Source organism: Corvus cornix, chromosome 10 (assembly GCF_000738735.6).
Source record: "Corvus cornix cornix isolate S_Up_H32 chromosome 10, ASM73873v5, whole genome shotgun sequence".
NCBI lineage: Eukaryota > Metazoa > Chordata > Aves > Passeriformes > Corvidae > Corvus > Corvus cornix.
Genome location: NC_046340.1, coordinates 18,649,353 through 18,668,805, shown reverse-complemented (window position 1 = coordinate 18,668,805; position 19,453 = coordinate 18,649,353). Strand labels below are relative to the sequence as shown.

The window sequence follows — 19,453 nt, the reverse complement described above, 5'->3', positions numbered from 1 at the left end:
CTGCTCCCCCTCCATCTGCTCGTCTCTCTCTTCTCCAGCACGGCTCCCCTGCTCCTTCTCTTTCCTTCCCTGACCTACATCCCTTCCCACTCCTCAGCTCTGTCAGTCTCTCATCTTATTTCCCAGTCCCTGCTTTGTGTCTTCCCTGCTTTTTCTGGAGGGTGGTATTTCTTTCTGCCTCCATCCTCTCTCTGTCACTCATACACACAAACAAACACTCACTCACTTTTGAGTTCCTCTACATTTTTTCAATGCAATCTGGAAAGACACCTGTGAGATCAGATAAAACTTTACTTCCCGCTACTTCACCACCTCCCTCACCTAACATAGCACAGACTTTCAAACATGCTCATTCCCACTTACCTCCCAGTCTCAGCTACAGAGGATTTGGCTTGTTCAGGCTTGTTTTTTGATATTTAAAGTGCTCTTGAGGCTCTTCAGGCTAATCAGAAAGTGTATTAAAAGGGAGTGTGCTTCTTTGTTGGGTGCTGGGGACCTTCAGTGGGGCTGAATGTTTTGTGGCCAGGCATTAACCACACAAAAGATCTCAGGAAGCTGCAGATCTGCATGACCTATACCTTTTGCGTAAGAAGCATATATAAATGAACAAAATCCACCCAGAACAGATCACTGGGGATCTGAGAGTAACCAGAAAGAGCTACAGAAAGAGGGAAGGACAAGCAATGTCTTGTCCTTCTGGGTCCCTTGTGGTATGCTGGTTTAGCAGAGGGAAGAGCTCAGGAAGGATGTCAGGGATGTGTGGCTTCATACACTCCTGCCAGTCTTTGAGAGCCTTGTGAAGGGAAGAGACAGCTCCAGGAAAGGAAAGTGAGTACCGGAGGTGCTGGTTGGCAGTTCAGAACAGATTCCATCAGATTTCCTTGTGCTGGGAAGGGTTCAAGTCACAGGGTATAAAAAAGGGTGGGCAGGGTTCCTGTAAGGACTCCGTGATCTGAGCTGCTCACTTGGAAGCTGCTTTGTTGGACTGAAATGCTGCTAGGCCTGGGGAATCTGATGGACGTGGCACTAGGAACAACCAGCATTTATCTTTCCAAGGGGATGAGGTGATCCTGGGTTATCTGGCAGTGCTGAGGAGTCAGATTTGATTCCCTGTAGCACACAGGAGCTGCCAGATGGTTTGTAACGTGCCAGCATCTCCTGCAGCAGCCCAGATGTGCTCGTGTTCTCCTCTGCTTGTATCCTGGAAGCAGCACCGCTTCCCTTGTGGGGAGTTATGGATCCAGTTGGCATATCATGTCAGAAGGACTCACTGCCAGCTGTCAGTGTTTAGCTTTGCAGCTGGCTTATCTGCAGTGTTGCCCCGGGGGTTTCTTTGTAGCTGATAAGGTCTGTGGCCACCTCTCAGCTTCTCTGTCTCCCACACAGTCTGTACACATCCTGTTCCAGCTTGGTTTGCTCCAGCCTGGGCTGCTGGCTGGAGCAGGGTGGGATTTATCCTCTGTGTAGCCTCCCTTGTCTTTCCTGCCTGTCAGGGACGAGCTTGGCTGGAATGTGATACAAGTTAGTCTCAGCCCATGGGTTAGCCCAGCTGCGCTGACAGAATGACAGCAGGCTGGAAAGGTGCTTCTGTGCAGCAGGGGGATGGGAAGGAATGAGGGAGTCCAGGCCCTTTCTTGGCTTCTCCTGCAGACTTGTGTCATCCGTGCGTGGGACCTGAGCAAACCCCTGCTCTTCTGCCCGGCCATGAACACGGCCATGTGGGAGCATCCCATCACAGCTCGGCACGTGGAGCAGCTGAAGGGCTTTGGCTACACGGAGATCCCCTGTGTGGTGAAGAAACTCGTGTGTGGAGATGAAGGTCAGTCCTTTCCTGTGGCTCCTGCCCCTTTCCTTGCCCCACTGCTGCCCTCGTGCTGGAGGGATGTGCTGCCTTTTGCTGCGTGGCCATGGAGATGTCGAACTGCCACAGTTTGTACAAACAAGCTGAAGCTTTGCCCTGTGTTATCCCTCTTCATTAGTTTTTAAGTAGTTTTAAGAGCTTTCAGATGAGCCTGATACTGAACAGAAATGTTCACGAAGAGAGGAGATCAAAGAGAAGGAAGGTTCTGTGGTGAGCGTTACCAGCCTGGGATTTGGGTGTCCTGACTTTGCCCTCTGCTGGGACTGGGGGCTGTTTTCATTGTGCCTCAGTTCCTCAGATCCATCACTGGGATTAAATCTTGTCCCTGAGAGCAGACAGTGAGAAAAGCCCTTCGCAGATGTGGCTGAGGGTGTAGCTGAACACACATCGAAGATTTGTTGTTGTTGTTGCCTGGGTTACTTTTTAGTTTCCCAAACAAGTTTTGATGTGGGGTTTTGACACCAGGGTTCTGCGAAGTGAAAGAGGGGTGTGGAGGAAGTTCAGATTCAATACATTTGGCTTGCAGCGCTAAGAAATAATGGTCTCATTGAAGTTTTAGTAGCTGCTTTAAATTGAGGTATTTTGACTTTTGGGAAGGGTTTTGATACAAACCATTTGGATGAATGGATTTGCTTTTTTATTAAAATTTTATTGGGCAAATCTCTGTAAAATGTCCCCCGGTTCCAGCCACAGCAGCTACTACCTGCACAGTTCTATGCTCCTACTTCTGTGTAACAACCCCAATTCCAGCAGGATGTTTACCACCTTGTCAGTCCAATAAACAGTCTGTAACAAAGACAGGATGTTAAAATGTCCCTCGTGGTTAAATTCTAGGCCTGGCTTCGTTTTGGAATCCTTAGGTAGGTGCAATGCCTCTAGAGATTTGTACTTTCAGAACTGAAAACTAAGAAATATTTACAATTAGGTAAGTGTAGTTGAGTAACTCAGACATCAGTTGAAATATCCTGGATGATTAACCCTCCGCTGGGATTTTAGACATGATTACATCAAATTTCTTCATATCCAGCTCAGCTGTCTCATCTGTGAGAGCAAACTCTTGACAGAGCTTGGAGGAGAGGGATGGAGGGATGGCAGGAGTAGCCACATCTGACTGGACTCCACTTGTGCTTGTGAGTCAACTCACAAGAAGATCTTCCTGATGGCAAACACCAGGACTTTCCTGGCAGCTTGTAGGGAGATTATGGCCAGGCACTGATGGATTCCATCTCTCTGAAGACCCAAACTAGTCTCTACAACTGACTTCTTTTCACCCCTTCCCCTTTTCTCAGGCCTTTCACCCCACAGCCTCTTCCACGCTCATTTTGGCTTCCATCCACGCAGGGGTTTCCCTGGTTTCCACACAAGCAGCACGTAGCAAAGCTCACACATCTGGTGCAGGAGAGATTCAGTTTGCACCAGTTTTGTCTGTTGACATTGTGGTTTGTTTTGCTCTAGGAGGTTTCTCTTCCTCACCCCATGTGGTTGGGTCTCACCTGAAATGCACCACGTCCTCACTGCCCCCCAAGTTTTACCTGATAATTTTTCTCCCTTAGCAAATGAGTGGGTTTATACAGGAAGTCCTGCTAAAAGAGAGGATAACAAATGTAATTTCTTGATTGGATACTTTCCATACTGCCATTATCTTCATCATCCTTGGCTGGATTTCTAGAGCCTGGCACACTGGAAGATTTCCACCTGTATGCATGAGCTGTGCTGTAAGAGTTTGCTTTAGTAAACCAAAAAATCCAGCTGTCAATTGCCAGAGGTGTTGGAGAAGTGGGTGGTGGAGGAAGAAGGCAGGCCATGGAAGTGTTCTGGAAGGGTGTAGCTCTGCCAAACCATGCAGAGGCAGTCAGGGAATGTCTCTTGTCAAGTGCAGCTCTTCCCCCTGAGATTAGGAGAGCAGAAGGGTCCAAATCTGCCTGCAGCTTGTCCACAGGATGCTCCAGACCTCCGGGGATTTACAGGTCTGAAAAAGAGGAAAACAACACCTCCCAGAACTAATTTCTGCTGAGCAATAAGGCATGTATTTTAAATTATAGGATCAATTAGCCAGCAGGACAAAATATCAAGAGAGACTTTTTTTCAATCTTCCAAAACAGACAAATACCTGTGGGAGAAGCATCTTTCCTCAGCTCCAAGCAAATTAGAAGAGTGAATGGCCTCAGTTCCCAGTGCTGACTTCAGCACAGAAGGTTAGACAAGGTGATTTAATCATCTCTGGCTTTGAAATTCTGAACTGGAGTTAAAAACTATTTCAAAGGGAAGCAGCAGCACAGCACAGATTAGATGTTCATCTGGCAGATAACCAGGCCAAAAGGAAAAGCCTTTCCATTTTGTTCTGTCCAGCACTCAGCCTTCTCCAAGAGTTGCTCCCGAGATTCAGGCTGGTGGGAATCCAGGACAGCTTTCTCTAATGGAGGTCATTTCTCTAAAGCAGAGTCACGGGGATGGTATGGATTTGGCAAGGCTTTTGTATAGGCAAAGACCATTTCAGAAAGATGCTGAAAACACATTATGTTTACCCTGGAGAAAGGAGGTGAGATTGGGAATTACGCTCCACACACTTTTTTTTGGTTGCCCCCACCCTGGATTTCACAATGTGGTTTTGCTCTTGCCCTGCAGGCCGAGGAGCCATGGCAGAAGTGTGGACCATCGTGGAAAGAGTTAAAGGGATCCTTGAAGAACGGGATGTGCCAAGGCAGAGCTGATGTTTTGGCATGTAAATGCTGGTTTTGTGCCTTCCTGATGGTTTGGAGATAAACCCAGCAGGAAGCTGGGCTCAGCTGCCCTGGTACCCATGGCATGCATACCTTTAGCTGCTCTTCAACAGAAGGAGCCAACGGTTGTCTTCCAGCTGGTGCCAAACTGAAATGTGGTACCTCGCCACAGACTTTCAAAAACCAGAGCCAAGAATGTGCTGCTTTAGTGTGGAAAACTCTGAGGTATCTTGCAGAGAGGGAGTAACGTTCCTGAGGCTGCTCAGCCCCCAGTGCTTCACATGTGCTCTGTTCTGGGGAGGCTGCAGAAGGTGTTTGAGCTCCTGGTTCTAGAGAGGAAAAGGCCCTGAAAATTCTGGTGCAGGGTAATTCCAGCTCTTTCCAGCAAGTGTCTTCTGGACCATTCCTGCTTTCCAGATACGGTCCACATCTGTTCTGGCTGCCCATTCCCAGCAGGAGTCACTGGCCAAAAAGCATTTTCCCTCTGGGAACTTAATAAAAGAGAGAGATTTTAATCCTGCCCCTGATGAGTTGCCTCTTGTAACTGCTTTGGGAGGTGTTCCCACCCAATGTCTTTGCTAAGTTGTTGTGTCTGCTTATGGTTATTTATCAGATACGGAGAAAAATTGACTGAACAGAGCTCTCCAGTCCTTCTGCCCTTTTGTAGCTGTTATCTGGAGAGGGATGCAGGTTATCAGCTTCATTCCAAAGTGCCTCCTGCCCATCTGGATGCCCCAGTCAGGAAACGAGCAGGCCAGGCCCTCATGGAAAGCCAAGGGTGGGTGTTTCCCAAGGGAATGAAGTCAAACTTCACTGAAGTAAAGAGTTTCAGCCAAGTTAAATTTTATAAAGAAACAGATTTTATTCCACGGCCAAAAGATCGGTCACACAGAAAGCCACGATCGGAAAAAGGCCAGCACCGAGCCCGGGATCGGAGCTGGGTGAACACAGGTCTGACCTCTATCACATCAGATCCCCAAGTTCACCAGTGTCGCTTCTGCTGGTTCCTTCTTATACAGTTCTTGGGCAGAGTTCGAATTAATTCTATTCTTCTCACAATTTAGCACATTCATGATGTTTTCTTGTCCCAAAGTTGGGCTGCACAAAGCATTTCCTGGGTCTGATGAATTGTCCATCTTGGATGATGAATGGTCCATCTCCGATTCTTGAACAGTTACTCTTAGTTCTAGGAATGGGATACTCCTTTAAAGACACCGAGATGTTAATGAGATGTTAATCAGTCTCATCATCGTCCAGATCATTGCCCAGGTGTGGTGTTAATGGCTCCAGATAAGGTCTACCTCCACCCGGAGATAGATTTTTTCATATGCTGATTAATTCCTGGCTGTATTGTCTCTGCTGCTGCCAAGGCTTGCGAAATTTTCTCTGTCCCCAGCCTGGGGTTTGGGCTTAGGCATTTTTATTTGTACAATTAATATATACATTTATGTACACAAGCACGAATTACCAATTTCATTTTTAACATTCACCTTTGATGACCTTTGCATCTTGGCAATTAACTGCCTGGCATCAATAAATTGGGACATCCTGTGCCCTTGTGGGCCAGACCAGGCAGAGCTTCCCCCAGTCCAACCTTTCCTTGGGAACACGATCTTGCTCCTGAGGGGGAATGGGAGATGTGGAACATGCTGCTCTAGCAGAGCACTGCTGACCCACAGAGTTCATTTTTGACTAAACCCAAACAAATTTAAGGCCTTGGGTACAGCATGTGCATCCTGCCTGTGGGGGAAACCTCCAGCCTGCTGTGCACGAGGGAAGAGGTCACGAAGTTACGTTTGCTTGACTTAGCCGTCCTACACAAATAAAACCTCTGAACTTTCCCTGTTTCGGTTCTTCCACTGACAGAGATCCAGGGAGTAAAAGCTGCTGAGAAGGATCTTGGTGTGAGCAGAGCTTGTGGCTCACAGTGAGGGCTGTAGTGGTGTTGTGGCTGTGACTTCTGCATTTTGCCAGGATTTATGGAGTGACCTGCATCGTTTGCTCGTGTTCTCGGCTCTCAGCCTCTCAGAAAACCGTACCTTAAGCTCACTGACAGTAGCAGAGATGTTTTCTGGCTTTCATGAGTTTTGCTCTGTTTCTCCTGCTCAAAGGGAAATGTGTGTTGTGGCTGTTACAACTGACTCGTCCTTGGGGCTCTGTCGTGGCTATCTCCTGTGGTGGGAGTTGTTTATCCCTCCTCCTGCTCCCTGACTTGGCAGCACAGAAAATCCAACAGAGATTCCTCATCCCAGAACAAAACACCACGTCCCCGATAAGAGCCTTCCTCTCTTCCAAGCCTGGTTTGCTGCCTTAAGCTGCTCCAGAAATGTTGACGAGTGATCCTCTGCGTAATTGCTGTGATTTTTTAAATTGGAAGCAGGTTGCGATACCATTCCAGGCTGCCATAAACCCGTGCCCCAAGCACCTTTCCTTCAGGGCAAATAAAAGAAACAGTTACTTCCTTCTGGGAGGCAGGAGCAGCTTCCAGCCTGGCAGAGGTACAGGTCCCCACCCCTGGCCGGGGAGGTGCGGCAGCCCGCGGGCAGGAGCTGCTCCCTGTGCAAAAGGAGCAGGAATAGGAGCTGGGGGAAGCCCTGTCTGCTTTAGGAGGCGACCTCTAGGATGAAGCTTGGGGTGGTGATGAAGGACCTGAGTCCAAACCAGGGCTCTGTGCCAGCTTGGGGACTAGGCACTGCCAGGCTCTCCTTAGCCAGTGAGATCACCAAGCGGTGTTGAGGGATGGATCCCTCATGGCGTTCAGGCTTGTGCCTCCATCCCTCACAGCTCTGTGTGTGACTCAGGTTCACGGGGGAGGCCCGAGACACTTCCCATGAACTTTTTCTTTTCCTTCAGCTCTTCTTTTAAGCCACACGCTGATTTTTTGTTCCACTTTCCCATGAAACTCTTGGATGACCGAGGCAGCACCCCCATGAATCCTGCTGTGTTGCAATTTCATTCATCCTGCTTAAAACTGTTTCTCTCAGCATGGCTTGGGAGTGATAAAGAGCCAGGACAAAAGCTCAGCGAAGGCAGCAGCCCAGCTCCTTTCCTGGGCTTGGATGTGCCTCAGTATCCCTGTCTCTGGCTGCTTCCCCCCCATCCCAGACTTGATGGGATCCCTTTGCTGCTTGGATTCGGGGGAGGAGGAGGATGGAGATGCCGTGGTGCTGCTTTGATCTGGCTTTGACCAGGAGTTGGCTCCCCAACTACAACTTGGGATGGGAATTGCATCATCTCGCTTGCCTGTCCCATCCCACTCCTCCATCTTGGGAGCCTGCAGCAGGAAAAAAACATCTTTAAAAAGTGACAAAACCTCCCCATATTTAGACTTTCAGCAGCGGTGCCTCTGTGATGCACCTGGTGCAGTGGCTTTGCACCCCGGGGCTCCGGATTTGGCACCAGCCCCCCCCCGGGAGCGGGGATGCCCGCCCACTCCGGATCCCCAGAGCATGTGAGGTGGCAGGAAGTGGGTTTGTTCCCCGACCACAGCTGAGCCGGGCGCTGGGGGAGGCCGGGGGTTGCCACAGGGTGACAGATCGGCGGTGGCAAGTGAGAACTGGAGGCGTTTGTAGGTTTTTTTCCCTTCCTTGCTCTGGCAGGATTCAAAACAACACCTTGAGACATGTATTTTCCTCCTGTAAGACTGCAGTGGCAGTGGAAAAGGGAGATGATCCAGAGGGATAGTGGTGGTTCCAATCTCTGCCCTCGTGTTTTGCTTTCCATGTGCTTCATTTTTCTGTCTCACCAGCCCTCCTGACTTGGGAGATGTTGGGAAGCAGCTGCATCACCCTGACTGATGATAAAGCCAGAGCCAAAAGACCAGGGCTCGGCACAGACTCCTTGGCACCAGCAACACCGATAGCTTGGCTTCGGTGGGACAGCCTTCCAATTAAAACTTGCAGGTGCTGTGTTCTTCCCCTGGCCACCTGCCTCCGTGGGTGCTTGAAAAATTGTTTCCAGGAGTAATTGAGCTTAATTAGAAACTTGAATTCCCTGGGGCTGGGATGCTCAGAGATGCACGGGGGGAATGAAATAATCCAATGGGGCAGTTCCCTGCTGGGGCTCACCCTGTCTGGGGTTTTATTCTGCTCTGCTAGGTCTCGCCCTATCTGGGATTTTATTCATGGGCTCTCATGTTGTCCTTTAGATGGAGACGGGGATTTTTCTCTGGGAGTGCTGGCTTTGGTGTTGGACCTCACTTTTCTGACTCTCTGGGGAAAACGGGATAAAGGGGATGGAATGACCAAAAAGCCTTTGTGCTGTCCAGGGAGATGAGGAGTAAAGGTCACTTCAGTCATCACAGTAAAGATAAAATGAATATGCTCTTGACCACAGGCTCCTGGATCCTAAGGGGAAATGGGCTTTGCATGGAGACTCCTAAAATCAGGCTTAAAATCAGGCTCCGTCTGTGATCGCAAAGAGCCCCTCAGTCTGAAATCGGGGAGTGCCTGGTGTGCTCCCAATCCCCAGTCCCATGGCATTCAACCCTTGGCAAGTCATCGCTGGCCACTGCCACCTGTGGAGGGGTGAGCACCCCAGGGACCCTTCATGCCCCTGGTCCCACAGGAGTATCCAGAAAATCCCCCCACACCCTGCTTCAGCTCTGGGCGAGCATGCCAGGACAGGCAGCGCCAGCTTCCCACCGCCAAAACGAGCTGGGGGAGGGCCAAGCACAGCCATAAAAGCTCTAGAAAAGGCATTTATTCCTACATGGCTCCTTGGATGGCTGGAAGAGCCTTTGCCCAGGAGATCTGTGCCCCCAGAGCAGCCTGAGCCCCTGGGCCTGGGTCTGCTCAGTCTCGATTTACACGGGGTGTTTGGGTGGTTTATAGCTTTGGAGAAAGGTGATTCATGAACTCCAGTGTGATAAGGATGAGGGAGGAAAGAAAAGCCACGTCAACCTGAAGGAATGTGGCTGGTAGAGAGCCCAGCCTGTGGCTGCCAAAAGCCCTGGGAGAGGGGATCAGGCGTAAAAAGGGACAAAATGAGAACATGTGCCTGAAAAAATAGCTGAAAGCCTCCCATCCCTTCTTCAGGGGCTCTTGTCCCCCAAGTACACTGCAGCTCTGAGGCCATGGGATGGTTCCAGATAAACTCCACAGACATAGGTCAGCCAAACTTCTAACAGGGGATAATTTACGGCCCGAGCTCTTGTGCTTGCCCAGGGCTGACTGTGCTCCCGGGGCTCCAGCCTCCCTCCAGACCACTGCTCTGCTTCCCTGAGGATCAGGAACTGGCGTGGGGAGTCATGCCAGAGCCATCCCAGAGCGAGTTCCTGTATGAGTGGCAGGCGAGGGAAGCATTGTCCCTTCTTCCCCTTGCTCTGCTGGGCAGCACCATGTGCCTGCTGGGCACATGGCCTGGGAGGCCAACGCTGGGCCAAGATTTCCTTCACCACTGGGAATGAGGGTGGCCCGGAAAACCCTGGCCTGGTTCCTGCTGCCCCCTGTGCAAACACATCATGTTTGCCATCCTGGCAAACACAGCCCCTTTATAAAGGCAGCAGAATTTGGCTGTGAGGAGAGAACACAGCCAATATCAGAGAGAAGTCCAGCTCTGGGATGTGCCAAGGCACAGGCAGACCTCTGCCCCTTGTTCCCATCCAGAATATCCTTCCTGAGGGCGGGGAGCTCCTGCTCTTGCAGCATCCCGAGGGAATCTGCATCCTGCATACCCTAGGGGTGAGTCTGCTCTGAGATACTCTTCGTGGATGTTATTTACAGTAGCATTTTTTCTTCAGTAGGAAATCATTCTTGGTGCCGGGAAAAAGCTGCTGAGGTGCTGGCAGGGTGCGGGCAGGGTGCAGCTGGAGCGCCCCAATGCCTGCAGCCCATGAACCCTGCCAGTTGCCTCAGCAGAAAGTCAATATTGACCCTCTGTCAGCGCTTGCACGAACCGGCACTCCCGCTGCCAAAGCAGAACAAAGCCTGGCACGTCCCTCCAGCACCGGCTCTCTGTGCCGGCTCTTTAAAAATAATCATCGTTAAATAGTTGAGTCTGCTGGGGCTTTGTTGGAAGTCAAATACCTGGGAAAAGCCATGGAGAAAGAGAGCTCCAGCTGCTCTGCTTCTTACTCCTCACCGTTCTCTCCCTCCCCTGACCCAGCATCCATCCTCCCCCAGAGCACCCATCCAAGCTGGATCCCCGCAGGGGATGTCACCTCACATCCCCATCACATCCCCAGCTCCTCGGAGGGCACTGTTGTGCCAGAGCCAGGACATGGGAACTGGCAGCACCCCAGGGAAATAAAAGCTGAAGTGGTTTGAAGGCTTGGCCTCCGAAGGGGGAGGGTGATGGGGGAGCGGAGAGGAACCAAAACCCAGTAGCCGAGGAACAGGCAGAGGGCGAAGGGGAAGTGAAAGCAGCTGTGATTACTGAAAGCTCAGATGTGAAAGAGTGGGAGCGCTGTCTTTGGGGCTCTCACTTCCTTGTCTGTGCAGGTTTTCTTGGCTTTGGGCTATTTTTAACTCCATTCCTGTCTTTGCTCATAAATTCCACCCTGGGGTGGGTGGGGTTGGTGTCACTGGAGGTGGGTGCCACATGTGCCATCAGAGTTTGGGGACGGATTGCTGAGTATCCCTGCATGGTGGGGTTTGGGGGATCACCCAGCATCCCTGCATGGTGGGGTTTGGGGGATCACCCAGAATCCCTGGTGTGCCAAGTTTTGGGGACTATCCATTCCCTGCCAGGGATGCAGATATACCCAAGCTGCATCACCCCTCTCCATCCCCTTTCCATCCCATGACACATGGGCTGCATCTGCGTGTTTGGTCTCTAAATAAGGAGGTATTTTAATCTTTTAACCAGAGTCTCAAATACATGGTCCCTGTCCCCAGATATTTTCTGTAGGACTGGGCACTTGGTGGTGGGGCAGAGTGGGGCGTTTGGGTACATCAAGCACCTCAGTAAAAGCCATTTTAAGATGAAACAGTCACCAAGGGTTGAAAGAGCTCCTAGTCTGGTGTCAAGCAGTGTTTTCTTTCTCCCAAAATAATCTGTGATGCTTCCCCTAAGTGGTCCTTATCCCTGCAGCCTCCATGCTTAGTTTTGGGTAACAAAATCCTGCAGGTGTGTGGATTTAAGCAGTTTAACAGCACTAATTAAAATAGTGCACTCCCCCCCCCCCCATCCCTGGAAAGAGTCAGTGTAACTCGGTCATGACCTCGGCTGGGCTGTGTGACTACTGTCCTCTGCGGGACCCCAAACCTGGGCTCAAAGTTAAGCCTAGGATTAGAGGCTGTGCTGAAGCCAGCGGGGTGAGTCCCTTGCTGTCCTGAATCAGCAGTGGCTGCACAGGGAAGCCCCGGAGCGGGTGAGGGGTCTGGCAGCTCGTGGGGCATTGGATGCTAAAAGGAGGGAGCTGACTGAGGGTCCCCTGAGCTGTAGGGGACAGAAACCGCAGTGAAGTCCACACCCGTCCCACGCACACCCATCGGGTTTAACCCGCCCGAGCCTCTGTGCCAGGTCCTGCTGTGGAAGGAGCATCCTCATTCTCCCAAAACCTCTCTCCCAGGGATGTCTGCCTTCCTTTTAAAGCCTGTTTTTTCTCTTCCATCTGCTCCTTTAATGCTGCTGGGTCAATTTGCCCCCGTTTCCTCCATACCGGCTTTAAATTCCGTAATTAACAGGTCAATGCAGTCAATCCTATTCCAGGGAGGGGGAGGGAGGCAGGTCCTGCTCCGTGCCGAGAAGGGGATGCAGAATGAAACATCTAGGGGCTTTCCCTCTGAATTAAACCAACACAAGAAAGAAAGAAAGGGTAATATAATTAGGTGGGGGAAAAGGCAGAAGAAAAGTCACGCCCTGAAACCCAACCGCTTTCATCCCGCGGGAGCTCGGCCCGGAGATCACAAGCGAAGCTGGGTCAGATGTGCTGGAACATTTCCAGGCCCAGAATGTTTAAATAGAAAGGTTATGTGCCTGGGCGATTTATTTCATCTCTTAATTGGGTGTTTGTTTACATGACTCGGGAGCTCTTTGCTCATGATTGCTTTGCTGGCTCACTCAGCTGCCGAAAATCCCGCGTCCGGCCACATCCCGAGCGGGCCAGTACCGGGGATGGGGCTGTCCTTCGGCTGCGGCTCCTCCCAGTGCTTCCCCATGACCCCTTCCCATCCCCCCGGAGGCAGCAACCCTGGGATGTGCCTGTGGGATGCTCCAGCTGAGGTTCCACCATGCCAACATCTCCTCTTCCGTTGTGGAAACCAGGAGATGGTGGGGATGGACCTCTCTGGGCCAGGATTTGAGGCTTCCCCTCTCCCGAGCATCTTGCCCGGCCCAGAGAGGATGAGATAGTTTGGGTTTGGTTTTCTCCCTGGTCTTGGTTCTCTGCTGCCCTCAGCCTGCACAAAATTTTGGAGGAAAATCAGCGTTCTCCTACTGTGGCTCTAGAAAGAAGAGTTTCGGAAAGACCTGGAGAAGTGCAACAGCTTCTGTCTCACCCTCCTCTCTTGGCTGTAAATACATGTTATGTTAATTTTCTCTTGGTTTTATCTGGGTTTATGTTAATTTTCCCCTTTCCAGGCGTGCCCAAACGATGGGCTCGAGGTGCCCTCGGGCTCTTTGGCCCAGCGGGTGTCCTGATGGCAGATGGTCCACTCCACCTCATGCTGGGATGGGACAACCTCTTCCCCTCCCCCTCCCTGGAGCCAGCGGATCCTTATCTCAGCCTGGCATGCATCCCTGGAGGGGAGAGGGGAAGCTGCGCTCCTGGCTCGGCCAGCCGATAAGGAGCAGCCACCCAGATGGATCAGTGGCATGACCTTGGGAGGAGCCAGCCTCGGGGGTCATGGGGAAGCCGAAGATAAAGGGGGGGATCATGCCCAAGGTGAGCTGGCACCGCCCTTGAAATGAGGAAGGTGTTTCCAAAACAGGCGGGTTGGCCCCAAAACACCTCCCAGCTCCTGCGGCTCTCATGGAACTGATGTCAGCAGCAGCTGCTGTGTGTTTGGGAGGAGCTGATGGGTCTCAGCGCAGGAATGTGGGGATTTGGGGCTTTTTTCCCATGGGTTTTTGGGTTGCAAATGTGTTGACATCTGGTTTTTTCGAAATCAGTCCCTTTCTCAACCTTTGCTGGATGCTGACGGATACACATTGCTAAGGGAGAAATCAGAGCTGCCTCTGCTCCTCCTCCTCCTCGCTCACCTCTTCTTTCCTTCCTCCCATTGAAGTCTGCATCAACACTGATAATTAAAACCACGTTTGGGAGACGTTTCTTGATTTATCCTCTGGAATTTCTTTTTCCTCCTGGACTTTTGAACTGCTGACGTGGAGAATGACTTCCCCATCTGCTGCCCACACTTTTCTGTGGGGATGTGATGGGGATTTTAGGGAAGGCACCATCTTACAGCCAACCCAGGCCACAATGGTATCTCCAAGCTTTGAGGCTGTGAGGACATCCTGTGCTGCCTCCCCAGTCTGTCCCCAGCACCTCGAGTCAAATCCAGCAGGACCCAGCAACCGAGCCCCAGGCCATCCACTCAGCCACATGAGATGTTTGGAGCAGCAAGGAGGTCAGGAAGCCTCCAAGCTCTGCTGCTGGCCTGAGGTGGTGGGATGGGAGGACCAAAGGCTATGGGGAATTTTTTCCCTCTTGCTTCAGGGTACTGGGGAAAAAATATGTCAGGATGTGGTGATGAGATGGTCACAGCCACGCTGGGTAATGGAGCCTTCTCCAAAAATTCATCATTGCTTGGGGCTGGAAAGTCCTGCTGGGGCTAGAAGGCTCAAGGTGGACCTGTGAGCTGGGAAATCACCTTCTGGAAAGCAGATGGGACCCTGCACTCAGCACAGTTCTGCTGGTGCTGAGCTGTGATGGGAAAGTGCTGGGTTTTGGGACTGTGGAGAACAGGGAAGTCTCATCCAGGATTTTCCTGGGCTGGGATTTATGTATGCCACTGGCCAGCTGATTAAAAGTCTGGAAAACCCTGGACCTGCCATGTCTTGCAGAGCCACTGGCTTGGCATAGGCAAAGCCCAGGCCACTAATTACCTGCCTGAGGACAAAAACGTGCAGATTTGTGTTTTCTTAGTGTCCGATCCAAGGAGGTCCCCATCCAAGTGGCACCAAGAGTGCCCCAGGGAGATGTGGCATCCTTCTGGAGAACAGGCAGAGCAGGAAAAGCTTTGAAAGCAAGAGAAGGAGGAGATCCCTGGGTGTCACTGAGCAGCTCCTCCAGGCCTGGCTGATGCAATGCGAGCCCTTCCAAAGGCTGGGAAGCCCTGGGAAGTCCCCAGGAACTTTGGTGGCATCAAGCTGGCTGCCAGCTGGGGCTGGGGAGTCCCCAGCCCGGGGGCAGATGCTGAACTGGGACCAAGCTGTGGTTCCCTGTGGGAAGGGCTGATCCAGCTGCTGTGGATCAGATGGCAGCAGGTATCCCCGAGGGAGGGTCAGCCAGGAGTTAACCTCCATCAACAGGTTTCCATGAACTGTAAGATGATGAGGACGTGGGGTTGGGATGGGGAGAAGCAGGACAGAGGGTCATTGCAGCCCTAAGCCCTGAGCAGCCATCCTTCTCCTCTGCCTGCAGTGGTAAAGCCATCCCTGAACTGGCAGCATGGCTTATCCCAGCACCACCTCATTCCCAGCCCTCTTTCCTGAGGGTTTCCACAAGAACAGCCCTGCTGAGGGAGCTGGGGTTCAGCCCCAAAGTCAGTGTCCCAGTAACAGAGGGATGGAAAAGGACAGCTTGTGGCTCCAAGCAGCCAGCTGGTGGGATGTCCTGTCCCACAGCAGGCTGGAGAAGGTCCCACAGCCCCATCCAGGGATGCTGCAGCAGGCACAGCCAAGAGCTTCACTCATTTATTGTTACTTTCTTTTCCTTTCCAGGCACTGAAAATTGCTGTGTGGGAAGAAAGGTGTCTGAAGGTGATGAATGACTTTGCTATGTTTGCCAAGCAGATGTTTTCCTTTGATGGGCACCAAAACACCTGCGCTTGCTCTTCCTGGCTGGAAGAGTGAAATTCCCTAAAACTGCTCACAAATACAGGCCAAATTGGTAGTTTCAGGAGGAAAAGAGGAAGGCTGGAGGTGCCATTGGAGAGGAGGGGATAGGCCAGGCTCAACCATCTGAGGTATGTGATGTCCACGTGCTGCTTCTGTCCCAGCCATGGGGATTTTCCAATGACCTGGATATGAGCAGGGCACGCTCCATCCCTCCCACCAGTCTTGGCTCAAAGGAACTGGGTTAGATGAGCATCCCTGAGCCTGGAGGTGGGAAACCACGCTGGGATGGATGCTCGCAGGTCCCAGGGATGCAGCACCCCAACCTCAGCTCCTTGGTTTGCGTGTTGAAATCGGGGTTTTCCCGTAACAGGAAAATTGTGGCGTTCCCTCTGCTTCCTTGGAGGAGCAGCACGTGGGCTGTGAATCATGCCTTGGGTAGCAGAAAGGAGATCTTCAGGGCTTGCTCCCTGCTCCTCTAAACATCCATCCCTCCATCCCTCCATCCCTTCATCCCTTCCTGAGTCACTGCACCAAACCCAGGTGCTCCCTGTCATCCCAAGCTCTCAGCCACTTCTGCTTTCCTCCCCGTGGGTGGGATCACAGGGATTTGGGGCTGTGGATGTTGGTGCACATTATTTATCCTGGTTTATCTGCTCTGTATGGGATGTATTTGTACTTTCTCATAGTACTTCTGAGGAGCAGAACTCAGGCAGCTGTTGGGCTCCAAAAACTTCAGTGGGCTGGGATGGACAGATCTCTTCAGAGAAACATATTTAAGCTAAAAAAAAAAAAAAAAAAAGGAAAATATTTATTTATTTTTAATAGCTTTCTTTTTGTTTTTTTAAAAACTACTTAGCTGGTTCTTCAAGGCATTCCAGCCCCAGCAGCATCCCATGGTGAGAAGTCCCCTGGATGAATGTGCAGCCTTAGCTCACCTCTGCCAGGGCAGGGACCTGGCACTGGAGCATCACCAGTAATTTTCCACCCGTCTCCACGCTGTGGAAATACACCCAGGCATGGAAAAAGCCTAGAAGGGAATAAAGAAGACACTTGGCCAGTAGAACTTGGCCGGCTCCCAGCTCAAGGAACAGCTTCAGGTTCATCCCCAGCTCTCCAGCGCTTGGCAGGCTCAGCTGCCTCAGCTCCTACAAATGGGACAGGCCAGCAGCATCCCTGCCAAAACCCTGGGTGCTCCTGCTCCGACAGCTCCCTGTGCCCACGGGTTTGCTGCAAGACAAAAAGGGGGGAAAGGGGCTTTTTTGTGGAGTTCGGTTGGGATTTTTTTTCCTTCATTCTCACTGTGGAGAAAAGGAGAAGGAAAAACTTGGCACGGAGGGCGGAGCGAGGGGGAGGTTGGGAGCAGCGGGGATGTGGAGGTGGGAGGCGAGCTGTCCCTTTATGAGGCTCTAATGGCTCCAGCCAAAACCCACATTAGCCCGATGAGTGAAAGGAGGTTTTTACGAGTGCAATGAGATGTCCCAGCCTGCCGGGGCGGTGATTGCCAGCCCGTGGCCTCGGGCTCTGCAGGGAGCTGCTGGTGCTCCTGCTGCAATTCGGCTCCGCTCAGCAAGAGGGTCCAGCCTGTTTCCCAAGCTGGCGGTGCTAATCCGTCTTACCTCAGTGGTGCAGCAATAACCCCCAGAGCCATCACCACCTCCCACCACTTGCGGCTGGAGAGCACAAGATGTTCCCAGACAAGGCTCCTCACACCCTGTGCAGCCCCGGCAAACAAGGGCGGCTTCCCAAATCCCCCAAGCATCCTTCCCCCAGCAGCTTTCCATGGAAAACACCCTCGAAGAGTCGCTGTCCCCAGCCCACCTCCTCAAAAACTCAGGTTCCCGTGCAAAGGGTGGTGAAACAGGCTGGGAAGGGGGCACCAAGGGCAGGTGTGACCGAGGGCTGTAACATCCTGATGAGTCCAGAGGAGATAAGTGATGAGAGGGTGATGACTCAGTGCCTCTTGTGCAAAACCCAGGACCATCCAATGCATCCAGCATGTCCGAAGGAGATGTTTCTCCATAGGATTTCTCCGGATGCAGGAGGATGAGGGCGGCTTCAAAAAGCAATTCCTGGAAGAAGAAGCCACCCAGGACACAAAGACCATCACCAGCTCACTCTGCTGGGTGTAGAAGCTCACTGAGGTCTGATGTTTTCCCTGGGTCCTCTGCTTCAGCTGGTCGTTGTGGAGGAAGAAAACCCATCAGTGAGGTGGTGCTCCCACATCCAAGGCACAGGGTAGCAGTTAATTCCTGGGGACAGGCTGGCCCAGGGTTGGCCGAGCTCCAGGGTCAGGACTGGCAGGTCTGGGCAGGATCAGGAGCAGGAGGGAGTTGTTTGGTGGAGGTGGACATGAAGGAAGCAAGATATCCCCATTCCCAAGGTGGCTGAAGGGAGCTGGAGTCACCAGGATTTAATCCCATGGGAAGAATGAGTCAGTAGGAGCCAGTCACAGGGGTGACCACAAGGATCTGTTATCAGCAGGATCTGTTATCGGTGGAAAATCTGTCTCATGAGGGCATCAAAGCAGCTCCTTTTGTGCCAAAAGGAAGGGGGAAGGGGAGGAAAGGAGGACAAAGATCCTCTGTGCTGGGCAAGGAGAGCTCTGTGGCCTCCAGCCCCTCTGGGATGGTGCAGGAGGGGGTTCAAAGCCCCGTGTGCTTCCATTTGAGAGCTGCTTCAGCCCATCCTGACAGCCCAAGCTGGGAGGGGAAGGTCTTGCTCTCAGCACCACGGAGCCAGAGCTGGGCTGAGTGCGTGTTATTCACCTTGAAACTATGTGAGTAAACAGAGAAGGCTCCTCTTCCTGGTCCCACCTCAGCAATCAGGCTGCAGACTGGAGCAGACGAGCCCGAATCCACCCTGGCAGATTACGGGGATGCTCTGCTCTCTCCTCTGCTGAGTCCTCGAGCCAAGCCACCCAGGAGAGGAGGACGGTGAAGCTCCACTTGGCCTCCTGGGCCATCCCCTCCTATGTGGAGCTTCTTGGAGATGTCCCACCAGGAGGAAAAGATCCCTTTCTCACCACTTCTGGTGTTTTTATAACCTGTATCACCATTTTTTGTTGCTGAGCAGCAGCAACACTCATGGCTCACTCTGACATGGGGGAGTGGAGCCAGCTGGGAAGAGCCCAGTTGAGAGAGCCAGCGCCAGCTGGGAGGAAGAAGAGATGGTCCCACAGGAGAGGGACCTCTGTGCTGGCACAGCAAAAGCCACTGAGCTCCAGGCATTTGGTGGCCACTACTGCAGCCATGAGTCCCACTGGATCCTGGTGCCCTCCACCTTGGTCCTTGGGCTTCCCACAGGAGCTTGGCTCTTCTCTGTGGAAAAGCTTCATCCATCTTAGTGTCCTCTTCCCCATCAGTGCCACATGCTGAGTGTTCCTAGAGGAAGAGAAGACCCTGGACCATCCTAGAGGGAAGAGAGCAGCTCCAGAGCAGGGCTGGAGCCAGCCCAGAGCCAGGGAGCCTTGCAGAAGACTGAAGAGTTTCCAGGATTGACAGTGGTTTCTGCAGGCAGGAGAGGGAATGGAATGGTCAAATTCATCACGATTCCATGCCTGTCCTCCCACACAGAGTAAAGGAATGTGGGAGATACCACAGCGATGCCATGCAAACACCCTGGAGAGGTGGACCCACTCCTGACCCTGGCCAGGAAGGAACAAAAACTGGTTTAAAGACTTTCAGAGCATCTCGGTGCATCTGTGGGAGGCTTGTGGGCACTGGCCGGGTGGGAGGCAGCTGATAGCTGATAGCCTGAAGGAGCACCAAACACACGGACATCAGAGATAACTGGAGAGAACAGTGTCCAGAAGTGTTACAGAGTCTTGTAGCCATTCCCACACTGGGAATCATGTAGAAATAAATTAGTTACCATTCCAGAGCTTTAGGTACAGGCAGCAGCATCTGTGCTGGCACAGACTCGGGGATTC

The 19,453-nt window shown here is 52.1% G+C and overlaps 1 protein-coding gene across 6 annotated transcripts in view; it reads left to right on the top strand.

Annotated features, from left to right (window-relative positions):
- Positions 1–19,058, top strand: part of PPCDC (phosphopantothenoylcysteine decarboxylase) — a 29,283-nt gene extending 10,225 nt beyond the window's left edge. For 2 of the 6 annotated variants that reach the window (XM_010412303.3, XM_010412300.4), the window contains 2 exons: positions 1,651–1,819; positions 4,487–6,422. In XM_010412303.3, the coding sequence (XP_010410605.1) occupies positions 1,651–1,819; positions 4,487–4,572 (255 nt within the window). In that variant the 3' untranslated portion in view covers positions 4,573–6,422. Of the gene's footprint in view, positions 1–1,650; positions 1,820–3,963; positions 4,067–4,486; positions 6,423–15,408; positions 16,271–16,381 lie in introns of those variants that run through there. The other 4 variants (XR_005602750.1, XM_019293583.3, XM_019293584.3 and 1 more) reach the window with 4 other exon arrangements.
- Positions 19,059–19,453: the final 395 nt, after the last annotated feature.